The sequence below is a fragment of the Grampus griseus genome, assembly GCF_964374135.1.
Source record: "Grampus griseus genome assembly, chromosome: X".
Lineage (NCBI taxonomy): Eukaryota > Metazoa > Chordata > Mammalia > Artiodactyla > Delphinidae > Grampus > Grampus griseus.
Window position 1 is genome coordinate 91,230,522 of NC_138999.1, and position 14,186 is coordinate 91,244,707.

General features: G+C 35.5%; 1 protein-coding gene across 3 annotated transcripts in view; it reads left to right on the forward strand.

The window, feature by feature from the left end:
- NRK (Nik related kinase) overlaps positions 1 to 14,186 on the forward strand; it is a gene marked incomplete at both ends in the record, with an annotated part of 163,678 nt that overhangs the window by 74,342 nt on the left and 75,150 nt on the right. For all 3 annotated transcript variants that reach the window (XM_082681152.1, XM_082681153.1, XM_082681154.1), the window contains 3 exons: positions 2,187 to 2,243; positions 3,563 to 3,634; positions 12,018 to 12,143. In XM_082681152.1, the coding sequence (XP_082537278.1) occupies positions 2,187 to 2,243; positions 3,563 to 3,634; positions 12,018 to 12,143 (255 nt within the window). The remainder of the gene's footprint in view (positions 1 to 2,186; positions 2,244 to 3,562; positions 3,635 to 12,017; positions 12,144 to 14,186) is intronic.

Sequence of the window (14,186 nt, forward strand, 5' to 3'; positions counted from 1 at the left end):
TGCTTCTGTCATCACATGGCATTTTCCCTGGGTATCTGTGTCTAAATTTTCCTCTTCTTATAAGGTCACTAGTTATTGGCTTTAGGGCCATCTCTAATTGAGTATGACTTCATCTTAACTTGATTACATCTACAAAGACTCTATTTTCAGAAAAGGTCACACCCACAGGTACCAGTGGTTAGAACTTCAGCATATTTTTTTGGAGGACACAACTGAACACAAAACACCTTGACCTGACTCTCACAGGCCTGACTGCATAAAGTGAAACCAACAATCCATGCCATTCCCCATCAGTGCTACAACAATCTAACCAGTATAGCTGTTTAATGCTAGTTCTTAGGCATGAACTGGAGTTAAATCAAAGTGCTGGTGTTTCTAGAGTTACTGTATTTCCTTGAAAGTCTTCTGATCCATTTCTGACACATGGCTTCATTTACAAACAGTGGCTTGATCAATAGGATTGAAGTAACCTTAAATGTATGGGATTAAATCCTATCAAACATATCAGTGGATAAAATGGAGTTTTGACACTCATGTAGCATGTAACATTGACAGTAATGGTAGAGTGGGATTCTTTTTCTTTTGAGCTTCTTTGATCAGTTGGCTTTATTTTGATGAGAAAACTTGTAGGAATCATCTAAAAACAGTATTCATATACTTCAAAGCATATGCTTTATAAGAGAGGTTTAACAACAAACTAACAATATATTTAAGTATCACTGTCCTGAAATCAAGGAATCTCGATATTTTGCATAGTTACTCACTTGACAGGTTACCCAAGATATTTAAAATATTATACAGAAATACCATCCCTCATTTGATCATTCTATAAGTTAAAAAGTGTGGCTGTTTTTCACATGAGATCTGTGACTAGTGACAGTCCTTTTTTTGCCCCTATATTAGTTTACTACAGTTGCAGTAATAAATCCACAAATTAGGTGGCTTTAAACAGAAATTTATTCTCTTATAGTTCTCAAGACTATAAGTCTGCAGATTCATTCTCCCTCTGAAGGCTCTAGGGAAGAATACTTCCTTCCCTCTTCCTAGCTTCTAGTGGTTGCCAGCAATCCTTGGCATCTCTTGACTCATAGCTGCATCACTCCACTTTTTTCCTGTCTTCATATGACCATCTTCCCTTTGTGTGTGTGTGTGTGTGTGTGTGTGTGTGTGCAAATATCCCTCCCTTTTCTTTTATAAACATACTAGTCATTGACCATTGTAATCCAGTATGACCTCATTTAACTTGATAACAACTGCAAAGACCCTATTTTCGAGGAAGGTCACAATATGAGGTTATGGGTGAACCTGAATTCTGTGGAGATACTGTCTAACCCAGTACAGCTGAAGAATCAAATCTGCTGGAGAACTATCATAAAAGGCATTCTGTTTCAAGTTCAAGCTTTACTCATATCAATATCAGACTGATTTTTTTCTATGACTACAGCTTGAAATATTTTAAAAGGCACCAGCCACAAAACAAGAACTCTTGTTCCAAACCTCTGTGTTCATTTATGAAAATTATAAACTTGTAACTTGTACTCACATTTTCTAAGTCCAAGTACTTAGAACTCAGAGTGTTTTCAATAAGAAAGAATCTTTCAGAACTCCTGTTCATAAATATTTTTGGTTCATATGATTGAGGGCACACTAAATGGTTTAAAGGCCATTGAATTAATTATGTATCACTCTTATCTGTGATCATTATGGAAAAAACTTTTTTAGTATGTGAAGAGGTGTTCAATAGAAATATCTGTCTGCATAGTACCACATAATCAGTTGGAAAAATGTTCAATAAAACATTTCCTTTTACCCTATCTCCAGTCTGAAATTTTTACTTTTTATCTGGGTGCGTCAGTGCCATGTAAACCTAGATTAAAGATACTAAGAAAGCAATGCCTTCAAATGGCCAATCATGTCCACTACTCAAATCAAAACATAAAAAGCAAACTGCATAAATTTGCTTGATTTTTTGAGTGACATGGTTGGGGTTTCTTTAAAATGTTCATAATTTAATATTTCTGTCCTCTACATAATACCTTATAGTTAATCTCTATATAATATTTTATATTTCACAATAGGCTACAATGTTTAACCTTATTTAATTTTAATATTTTTTACTTTGTTTACTTCTTGATTGCTAGATTATATAGCCAGCATTTGATGTTTATTACTATCCTGTGTTTCAGGGACTCCATGAAAAGACTGGTGCACTTACAGCTGTTAAAGTGATGAATGCTCGTAAGGTAATATTACCTCCTATCTGTATTCTGTTCCCTTAGTGGACTATGGTCTTGTGATAAACAGCTCAGAAAATACTGTATTTGTTTTTTCCATCATTGTTATATATAATTATCTTAATCTGCATTTATTATATTTAGAATTTAATATTATTTCTATCATTAGTATATTATTTTTATTATTTATTACATTTACACATAAAAAACTTTTATTCACAATGAAAGTGCTATATATTTTAGTATTCTGTAAAAATGAAAAAATAGCTGTACTCCTGTCTATTTCTAGTTGATTATCTGTTTCCAGGGATAGTAAAAAGTCGATTTCCTCTAATGTTGTGTTAATCCTCTGTTTCATCATTATTTCTTTCCCTCCCCAACCATTCGTTTTGAGAGTTGAGGACACTAGATTTTCAATGACAGGTAGAAGGAAAAGAACTTGTCTGAGATGCACATTTTTCATGTATTTTCTGACAGATGCGCAAGATAGGCAGTTTAATTGGCACTGTTCCTGCTAACATTCATAAAGCTGTGTCGTGGTTCATAACATATTGTCATAGAATTTGTTAAGCCCTGATTTCTGTCCTCTTTCTTTAGCATGAGTGCCTCACTTTCTCAAGGTAATATTAGCATGAGCATAGCAAAGGTCAAAACATATTCACTTCACTACACCCTAAAGGAAAATTCTCAAATATTATATCTGAAAAATTGTACATGTTGACTGAGTTGTTATCAATGCCATAAACTGTTCTTTTCCAATTTGTGCAGGAAGTGAATTGCTGAAACTATTTAAAGAGTTGCATGCTTTTTGTTTTGCCAGTAAATGTCAAATGTTGCAAACCAACGTGAGTTTCAATGAATTTTGAGGTTTTGTGGATTTATTTTGCCCTATAAACCATGACTTCCAAATAATCAGCCTGGTGCTTTTTGAGTGAGACTCTCTAAAATACTTATTTCCTTTTTTTAACTTGAGAGACTTTGACCCACAATCTACATTTCAGATACTCTAACTTGAAATAGTTAAAACTCATGTTCAGCCCATAGATAGTGTCAATTACCTTGTTTATTTTTTAGGGGAAATAGCACTTTACTAATATCAAATTGTAATATACCATTAATGGCAGTTAAATTTGTTACTATGAATTTGGTGCCAAGTTTCTGTATATATTAGAATCTGATTTTTTATTAAAACTATTAGTAAAAATTGAGAGAGGAATAATATTATGTTACTCTTCCATTTAGTACTAGAAGAGCACAAAGCACTTAAGAATAAATCATTTTCAGAGTGTACCAGTGGGTTTAATAACATTTTGTTCTTGGTTTTGCAGACCCCTTTACCTGAAATAGGGAGGCGAGTGAGAGTGAATAAATATCAAAAGTCTGTCGGGTGGAGATACAGTGTAAGTACTGAAAGTCTTCATTAGCCTGCAAGCCGTCTTTCCTTTAATTTTCAAGTTAAACAAGTCCCTTTGTGTTGTATCATTATCTTTAGAAGGCCACCACTAAAATTTTCTTGCCTAAAAGTGATAACATATTTATGTTTTTAACATATTCACATAGTTTCATTCATTATATGTGAACACTAGCATCTATCAGAAAGCAGGGCCTAGAAGAAATGGTTCCCTGAACAGGTAAGCGTTGACTGCAGATGAAGGACTGAGTAAATTCACAGTGCTCTATGCCCTTTAGCTGAGTAATAACAAAAGAGATGATGCGAACAAGAGTGAATTTTGCCTAAAATTGGCCTTGGCAAGGTCCTTTTTACACCTTTTACACGGTATTCCGGACTGACTGGCTTTCCCCCCATTATGATTCTAAGAAACATTGCCATCATATATGAGCACAATGATGACTACTTTTTTGTATGTGTGAGACCAGTAGCAGACAGAAAACCAACAGGCTACCCAGCCTAAGAGTGTTCAGACATCTGGCACAGTACTTGAATACATGAAGGAGTGTGAAAGTGCTTTCTACTTGAAGCTTTTTAACTGCTTTACAAAGCAATCTCTATTACTCTGATAATTTGCTGGCTCTAGAATAAGCTCTGGCAAAGGAAATTCTTTTTCAGTAGATGTTGATGATCTAGATGTTAGTGATCTATCAAAATATTCTCTGGGCCTAAATGTAGAATTTTGCTCTTACAATATAATTGATATTTTTTTTCTTAATTGTCTCCCCTGCAGTTAACTATCTAGTAGTCAAATATTTTCAACCTTTTGTGTCTTAATAAATGCTCTCAGGCTCATTTAAAATAACCTTTTCCATTAACAATCACATCCAGAAGAACGTTCTAGTTATATTAGGAAGGTATTGGTAAAGAGTTTCATGATTGGTTTAGTAAGTACTGGGCTCCTGTTTTGTTTACAGTGTATCTTGGGAAACAAAGCATATCCAAAAGTAACAGGCAGTACTGATTAATAACATGCTTTGGTTGATCAAGAATCTGTGAAAGGGACTTCCCTGGTGATGCAGTGGTTAAGAGTCCACCTGCCAATGCAGGGGACACAGGTTCGATCCCTGGTCTAGGAGGATCCCACATGCCGTGGAGCAACTAAGCCTGTGTGCCACAACTACTGAGCCTGCGCTCTAGAGCCCTCGGGCCACAACTACTGAGCCCACGTGCCATAACTACTGAAGCTCACGTTCCTACAGCCCGTGCTCCACAACAAGAGAAGCCACCGCAATGAGAAGCCCGCGTACCACAAAAAAAGTAGCCCCCACTCACCACAACTAGAGGAAGCCTGTGTGCAGCAACGAAGAACCAATGCAGCCAAAAAAATAAATAAAATAATAATAAAATGATCACATTCTTTTTAAAAAAAGCTGTGGAAGGTAAGGTATGAAAATTATAATTGTTTCACCAATTTTGATTTCATCAAACATTTGTGTTAATAAATTCATTTAAAGTTCATCTTCAAACCCTCTCTGATATTCTTTTTATAAGGAAAAACATTTTGATTCTAGAACTGGGTGAAATTTCAAAGCAAGTTTTGGCATCCTTGAGCTGCCTCTTCTTGACAAAAAGCAGGATATTCAGGCCACTCTGGGATCAACTGGCCCTGAGCCAGGAAATGCTATAGCATCATATTACTGGGATATATGTGACAGTTTTAAATTACCCACTTGGCCTGATAGATATAATGTACTTATGTGTTTCTCACAAGCTCAACTTCCTGTTAATTGAGAATGACAAACATACTAATGCTTTCCAAACATATCTGATCTTGGTCTATTGGTTTTGGGGGAGTTTACATTTATATGGGAAACCCACTCTTAAAAGTTTTTCTAGTTGGGAACTTTGTATCCTCTGATTATATATTTTAGTAAGAAAAATAAGTGATCAGCCAGTTAGCGTCTCTAAATCACCCTGAATCCTTTGGGGTAAAGAGTTTGTGACTTGCACACACATCTCATTAAGTCAGGAGTTTATGGAAAGAGCAATAAAGTGGAAGTCCAGAAACATGAGTTCAAATGCCAAGTCTACCACTAAATAGCCAAGAAGTACTTGGAAAAGTAGTCTTACCTCTCTAGGCTTCAGGTTTCTCATAGGTAAAATGGCACCAGAATATTTGGCCTGCCTATAACAAGGTTAAAATTATGGTTAAATGTAACTACAGAGCTGCCTAGAGCCGAGCCATTCTCCTCTTCCTGCCTGAGGACATGAGATTTCTTACCCAGAAAAGAAAAGGAAGCTCTTTGATATCAAACTACCAAACAAGTTAAACGACTCAATCTAACCTGTGCTTCTTTTTAACCTGTTCTTTGAGTTCTTATCCTCACACCATCATCTCATTCTTATTTATTGCACTCTTTATGAGTTCATATTTCTCTCAGCAGAACCTTGATGCTTTGCTAGGAACTGAGAGTGCCCCTGTACATAAAGAATTGCTAGGTTCTGAGGTTTATTCCTATATGATTGCAGATATTGTTACAATTTCAAAGAAGGGCAACATCACAAGGGAGGCAGAACGTTTAAGGGTCCTACATGGCAAGAATGAAAGCCACAAGGATTGATCTTTACCTTGTAGAAAACAGGTTAAGGGGATTCGAAGGAAACTTATTAACCAAGCTTCCTTGGGAGGCTGGGACGAAACGGGAACCTGAACTTCCATATAATTCTCATGCTACAAGTGATTGTTTTATTCATTCATGCCTTTATTACACAATAAGTACAAAGAGAAACTGTCATTGGGGTTTCCAACTGGAGAAATACGGCTCCATCCCCTCCCCCAAAGACATACAGGTGTCTAGATTTTTTTATAGTAATTGAATGTTTATGGATAAATCCGCTGGAAAAGCCTAGGGAAATGCTAAAAAATGTTCTAGAGATGCATTTTCCCCTACCTCCAGGTCTTCAAGTCAAGGTAATTGAGGGAAATGCTGAAGAGAACTAAAGATAGTTAAAAGTTCACACATTAATTGCTTTTAATGTCAGTTGGCCCTGTTCTAATTCATTGCCCAAAATAAGCCAAAGGTATCATTTTTCACTGGATTTAAGAACAGGAGTTTAAGTGTATCTTTAATTTGAAAGTCTTCACTTAATAACCAAGAGATCACTGAATAAATCAAAGAGGAAATCAAAAAATACCTAGAAACAAATCACAATGAAAACACGAGGACCCAAAACCAATGGGATACAGCAAAAGCAGTTCTAAGAGGGGAGTTTATAGCAATAAAATCCTACCTTAAGAAACAAGAAACATCTCAAATAAATAGCCTAACCGTACAGCTAAAGCAATTAGAGAAAGAAGAACAAAAAAATACAAAAGTTAGCAGAAGGAAAGAAATCATAAAGATTATATAGAAATAAATGAAAAAGAAATGAAGGAAACAATAGCAAAGATCAATAAAACTAAAAGCCGGTTCTTTGAGAAAATAAACAAAATTGATAAACCATTAGCCAGACTCATCAAGAAAAAAAGGGAGAAGACTCAAATCAACAGAATTAGAAATGAAAAAGGAGAAGTAACAAATGATACTGCAGAAATACAAAGGATCATGAGAGATTACTACAAGCAACTCTATGCCAATGAAATGGGCAACCTGGAAGAAATGCACAAATTCTTAGAAAAGCACAGCCTTCTGAGACTGAACCAGAAAGAAATAGAAAATATGAACAGACCAATCACAAGCACTGAAATTGAGACTGTGATTAAAAATCTTCAACAAGCAAAAGCCCAGGACCAGACAGCTTCACAGGCAAATTCTATCAAACATTTACAGAAGAGCTAACACCTATCCTTCTCAAACTCACCCAAACTATAGCAGAGAGAGGAACACTCCCAAACTCATTCTATGAGGCCACCATCAGTCTGATACCAAAACCAGACAAAGATTTCAGAAAGAAAGAAAACTACAGGCCAATATCTCTGTTGAACACAGATGCAAAAATCCTCAACAAAATACTAGCAAACAAAATCCAACAACACATTAAAAGGATCATACACCATGATCAAGTGGGGTTTATCCCAAGGATGCAAGGATTCTTCAGTATACTCAAATCAATCAATGTGATACACCATATTAACAAATTGAAGGAGAAAAAATATATGATCATCTCAATAGATGCAGAAAAAGCTTTCGACAAAACTCAACACCCACTTATGATAAAAACTCTCCAGAAAGTAGGCATAGAGGCAACCTACCTCAACATAATAAAGGCCATATATGACAAGCCCACAGCCAACATTGTTCTCAAAGGTGAAAAACTGAAACCATTTCCACTAAGATCAGGAACAAGACAAGGTTGCCCACTCTCACCATTATTCAACATAGTTTTGGAAGTTTTAGCCACAGAAATCAGAGAAGAAAAAGAAATAAAAGAAACTCAAATCAGAGAAGAAGAAGTAAAGCTGTCACTGTTTGCAGATGACATGATACTATACATAGAGAATCCTAAAGATGCTACCAGAAAACTACTAGAGCTAATCAATGAATTTGGTACACTAGCAGGATACAAAAGTAATGCCCAGAAGTCTCTGGCATTCCTATACACTAATGATGAAAAATCTGAAAGTGAAATTAAGAAAACACTCCCATTTACCATTACAACAAAAAGAATAAAATATATAGGAATAAACCTACCTAAGGAGACAAAAGACCTGTATGCAGAAAATAATAAGACACTGATGAAAGAAATTAAAGATTATACAAACAGATGGAGAGATATGCCAAGTTCTTGGATTGGAAGAATCAACATTGTGAAAATGACTATACTACCCAAAGCAATCTACAGATTCAGTGCTATCCCTATCCAACTACCAATGGCATTTTTCACGGAACTACAACAAAAATTTTCACAATTTGTATGGAAACCAAAATGAGCCCAAATAGCCAAAACAATCTTGAGAAAGAAAAATGGAGCTGGAGGAATTAGGCTCCCTGACATAAGACTATACTACAAAGCTACAGTAATCAAGACGTATGGTACTGGCACAAAAACAGAAATATAGATCAATGGAACAGGATAGAAACCCCAGAGATAAACCCATGCACATATGGTCACCTTATCTTTGATAAAGGAGGCAATAATATACAGTGGAGAAAAGGCAGCCTCTTCAATAAGTGGTGCTGGGAGAACTGGACAGCTACATGTAAAAGAATGAAATTAGAACACTCCCTAACACTATACACAAAAATAAACTCACAATGGAATAAAGACCTAATGTAAGGCCGACACTCTCAAACACTTAGAGGAAAACATAGGCAGAACACTCTATGACATAAATCACAGCAAGATCCTTTTTGACCCACCTCCTAGAGTAAAGGAAATAAAAACAAAAATAAACAAATGGGACCTAATGAAACTTCAAAGCTTTTGCACAGCAAAGGAAACCATAAAGAAGACGAAAAGACAGCCCTCAGAATTGGAGAAAATATTTGCAAATGAATCAATGGACAAAGGATTAATCTCCAAATTATATAAACAGCTCATGTAGCTCAATATCGAAAAAACAAACAACCCAATCCAAAAACGGGCAGGAGACCTAAAAGTCATTTCTCCAAATAAGATATACAGATTGCCAACAAACACATGAAAGGATGCTCAACATCACTAATCATTAGAGAAATGCAAATCAAAACTTCGGTGAAGTATCGCCTCACACCGGTCAGAATGGCCATCATCAAAATATCTACAAACAATAAATGCTGGAGAGGGTGTGGAATCCCTCTTGCACTGTTGGTGGGAATGTAAATTGATACAGCCACTATGGAGAACAGTATGGAGCTTCCTTAAAAAACTAAAAATAAAACTACCATACGACCCAGCCATCCCACTACTGGGCATATACCCTGAGATAACCATAATTCAAAAAGAGTCATGGACCACAATGTTCATTGCAGCTCTATTTACGGTATCCAGGACATGGAAGCCACCTAAGTGTCCATCAACAGATGAATGGATAATGAAGATGTGGCACATATATACAATGGAATATTACTCAGCCATAAAAAGAAACGGAATTGAGTTATTTGTAGTGTGGTGGATGGACCTAGAGTCTGTCATACAGAGTGAAGTAAATCAGAAAGAGAGAAGCAATTACTGTATGCTAACACATATATATAGAATCTAAGAAACAAACAAAAAAAAATGGTCATGAAGAACCTAGGGGCAAGACGGGAACAAAGACACAGACCTACTAGAGAATGAACTTGAAGATATGGGGAGGGGGAAGGGTAAGCTGGCACAAAGTGAGAGATTGCCATGGACATTTATACACTGCCAAATGTAAAATAGATAGCTAGTGGGAAGCAGCCGCATAGCACAGAGAGATCAGCTCGGTGCTTTGTGACTACCTAGAGGGGTGGGATAGGGAGGGTGGGAGGGAGGGAGACGGAAGAGGAAAGAGATATGGGGATATATGTATATGTATAACTGATTCACTTTGTTATAAAGCAGAAACTAACACACCATTGTAAAGCAATTATACTCCAATAAAGATGTTAAAAAAATAAGTCTTTTTTTACATACTACAAATATATTTCACTTTGTACAATAATAGTATTCCTGAAAAGTTTAAATTGAAGTTTTATAGATGCTGTAGGAGAGCTTTGTTTATTTACAATGAAATGAAATTTATAGCTAGTAGAAATTCAGACCACTTATCTCTCTAGATAGATAGATAGTATTTTTTTACATATTTACCACTGTAATGATTAGGAAAATAATGAATTTCAGCATTTAAAAAGATAGGACAAATCAATCCAATACCTTTAAACTTCAGTCAATCACAAATTAATCAAGGCAGTGTGGTGCAAGCATAAGGATAGATACATAGATCAGTGAAATAGAACTATTTCCATATATCTGTGGTCAACTAATTTTTGACATGGGTGAAAAGACAATTCATAGGGAAAGACTAGTCTTTTCAACAAATGATGCTGAGTCAACTGGATATCCACATGTAAAAGAATGAAGTTAGTCCCCTACTTTATATGAAAATTACCTCAAAATGGATAAAAATCCTAAATGTAAGAGCTAAACCTATAAAATGTTTTGAAGAAAAATTGGAGTTCATCTTCATGACCTTGGATTTGCAATGGATCCTTACATATGCCACCAAAAGTACAATCAACAAAATAAGAAATTGATAAACTGGACTTCATCAAAATTAAAAATTTTGTCCCTCAGAAGGCACTATCAAGAAAGTGAAATGAGCACATGCAGAATGGGAGGAAATATTTGCAAATCATACACTTATAAAGTACCTATATATAGAATATATAAATAAATCTTACAGTTCAATAATAAAAAGACTATTAACCCAATTTAAAAATAGGGGCAAAGATATTCTTCTATTAGACATGCCTCTGCCCATAAAATGATCCTTAACACCATCAGTCTTTAGGGAATTACAAATCAAAACCACAATGAGATACAACTTTCCACCCACTATGATGGTTATAATAAAACAGAAAATAATAAGTGTTGGTGAGGGTATAGAGAAATGAGAACCATCATTGATCTGGGAATGTAAAATGGTGTAGCCACTGTGGAAAAGTTTGGCATTTCAACAAAATGTTAAAGATAGCATTACCATTTGACCTAACAATTTCACTTCTAGGTATATACCAATGAGAAATGAAAACATATCCACACAAAAAATTGATATGAATGCTCATAGCAGCATTATTCATAAGAGCCAAAGGGTAGAAATAACTCCTTCAGTTGATGAATGGTAAATGAAAAGGAATGAAATACTGATATGTATTACAAATGGATGAATTCTGGGGAAAAAAAGCTAGTCACAAAAGTTCACATACTGTATGATTTTCATTTATATAAGATGTTAAAGATAGATAAATCTACAGAGATAGAAAATATATTTGTGGTTGCCTAAAGCTGGAATGTGTGTGGCAGAATTTGGGGGTGATAGCTAAAGGGTATGGGGTTTCCTCTTGGGGTGATAAAAATGTTCTAAAATTGATTGTGGTGATGGTTGAATAATTTTGTAAATATGCTAAAAACCATTGAATTTTACACTTTAATTGGGTGATTCCAGTTAGTGAAAACTTTACACAGTGGCCATTGCTGCTGGTCCAGGGATCACACTTAAAGAACCATTGAATTAAAAGATATTTAATTAACCTTTATTTTCTCCCCAATTCCCAGTTAACCCCAGATCTCCATCCTGACAATTCTAGTTGAGATCTTATTATAAATTGCTGTGGGATATAATGGGTTGCCATAGGATTCTCCTTCTTTGATCTACTATAGTTTAGGGTCCCATAGTCATTGAGTGGCATAGCTTCGGAATTTTATTGTCTATTCTTATTCTACAGGATGAAGAAGAAGATCTCAGGACTGAACTCAACCTTTTGAAGAAGTACTCTTTCCACAAGAACATTGTGTCCTTCTACGGTGCATTTTTCAAGCTGAGTCCCCCTGGCCAGAGACATCAACTTTGGGTGTGTATTCAGTTACCTTGATCTTATTGCATAAGACTAAGTCTCACTTGAGGGCATAAACTTTCATAAGCTGAGATGTCATTTTTGTGTACCTACAGGAAAACTTAAGCATTCAACTGATCAAAGTAGTATGGAAAAAAAGTGCTCTGATTCCTGGATATGGGAGTGATAAAATATGGAAAAATAAATTAAGTGCCTGTCAAGGGGCTCAGGGGTAGGATGGGAGAAGACTCGAACTCTGGAAATATCTAACATATTTTTTAATAGAGTTTTGTTGCTTTTAACTTTATGTAGTTACTACATTTACTTGTAAATTAAAGGTATAGCTAAGGAGACTACCTGATGGACCTGGGAATAATGACTGGATAAATATAGATTCTAATTCACATTTGGGAAGAGCATATGAATGCAATTTAAGTGTTTGCTAAGTATATACACTTATGTTTAAACATAATTCCTAGAAACTGTTTTCTAAGTGGTTAGTTGACATCCTTTTCTTAGGCTTCATGCCTATAGCATCATGAATTACAAATCAATGAAGATATAAATTTTAGAGGCTAAATGAGACCCATGCTACAGTTACCAGAATTGTTGCTGCCTCCCCCTATAGGAGACGTAATCAAATCACAGGAAAATGAGCTTTGATCAACGATATCTTTATTTAAAAAGGAATATTTAGAACATAATCTGGGGTCGGTGTACACTTGCTTACATTTCGATTTCTAGTCCAAGTCAAGAGCAGCATTTTTTAAAAAAATAATGACTGAGACTTTTCAGGATCTTCAAGAGTCAAAGAAAGATTCTGTTACATTTTATGTGTGAACTTTAGGAAGCAGGATAGTGGACATAGAATGGTTTTCAACAAGGGATTGAATTGAAACAGTGGTTCTCAAACTTTAGCCTGCATCAGAATTTCATGGGGATCCTGATAAAACACACATTGCTGGGCCCCACCCACAGAGTTACTGATTCAATTGGTCTGGGGTGTGGGTCCACAAATTTGGACTTTTTAACAAGTTTACAGGTGATGTTGATGCTATTCGTCTGGGTACCACACTTCGAGAACCCTCAAATTTAGAGATCTTCGATTTAACCCTATTTTCTCCCAAATGTCCAGTTAACTAAATCCTCTATTCTCTGACAATTCCAGTTCAGATTTTATTAAATATCACTGCACATTTTTCACGGCTACTGTTTTTATTTTTCTTTTGTGGGGGCATACAAAATTTGTCTTTTAATATATTTTTACTTACAAGTTTTTTTCCTCCTGACAGTATGGCGGTCTACTTATTAGATATGTTTCTTAGTGCTCAATTTGTTTAGTCATTCAACATCTATTCATTCGAAACCCATCGACTTGCCAGGCTTTGCTAGATGCTGAGAATACCATGGTAAGCTGAATTGACATGACCCTGGCCCACTGGAACTTAAAGTTTACTTGCAAAGACAAATATCAATCAAATAATCACACAAATAAATGTATAATTTGTCAGAAGGGAAATAACATGCTTTTGTGTGGGCAAATAACAAAGGAATCTAAGTTAAGGAATGGGAAACTCTTCCTTGAGAAACTTTTTCTTGCACTGAGATCTGAAGGATGAATAGGCACTGCATGCAAAAGTTATTTGTTGAGGTAAGAATTTTCATGGGACCATTCACACTTTCTTTCCCATGTTAATCAGAACACATAGGAAGTAAATGACTAAATAATTACCATGTATAAAATGTATGTGCCAGGCACTGTGCTTACAAAGCCAGGAAAATGAGAATGCCTTGCATTCCTTTCACAGTAGAGCTCTTCTGACTCTGGTAATACTAGCAAGATTTTCCAATGTTCATCTTAGTGAATGGCTTTAATTCATGTTTGTCGTGATTCAAAATGAGCCCCTTTTCTTCCATTACCACAGTGTATATGTTGTGCCTGTTTGATATAGTTGACATGAAAATTAACCTTTTGGGTTTATCTGTATTATTGATTTTGTTAGGCTGTTTTTCTTTTCTTCTTTTTTGGGAGAGTATACTCAGGTAAAAAACACATGATAT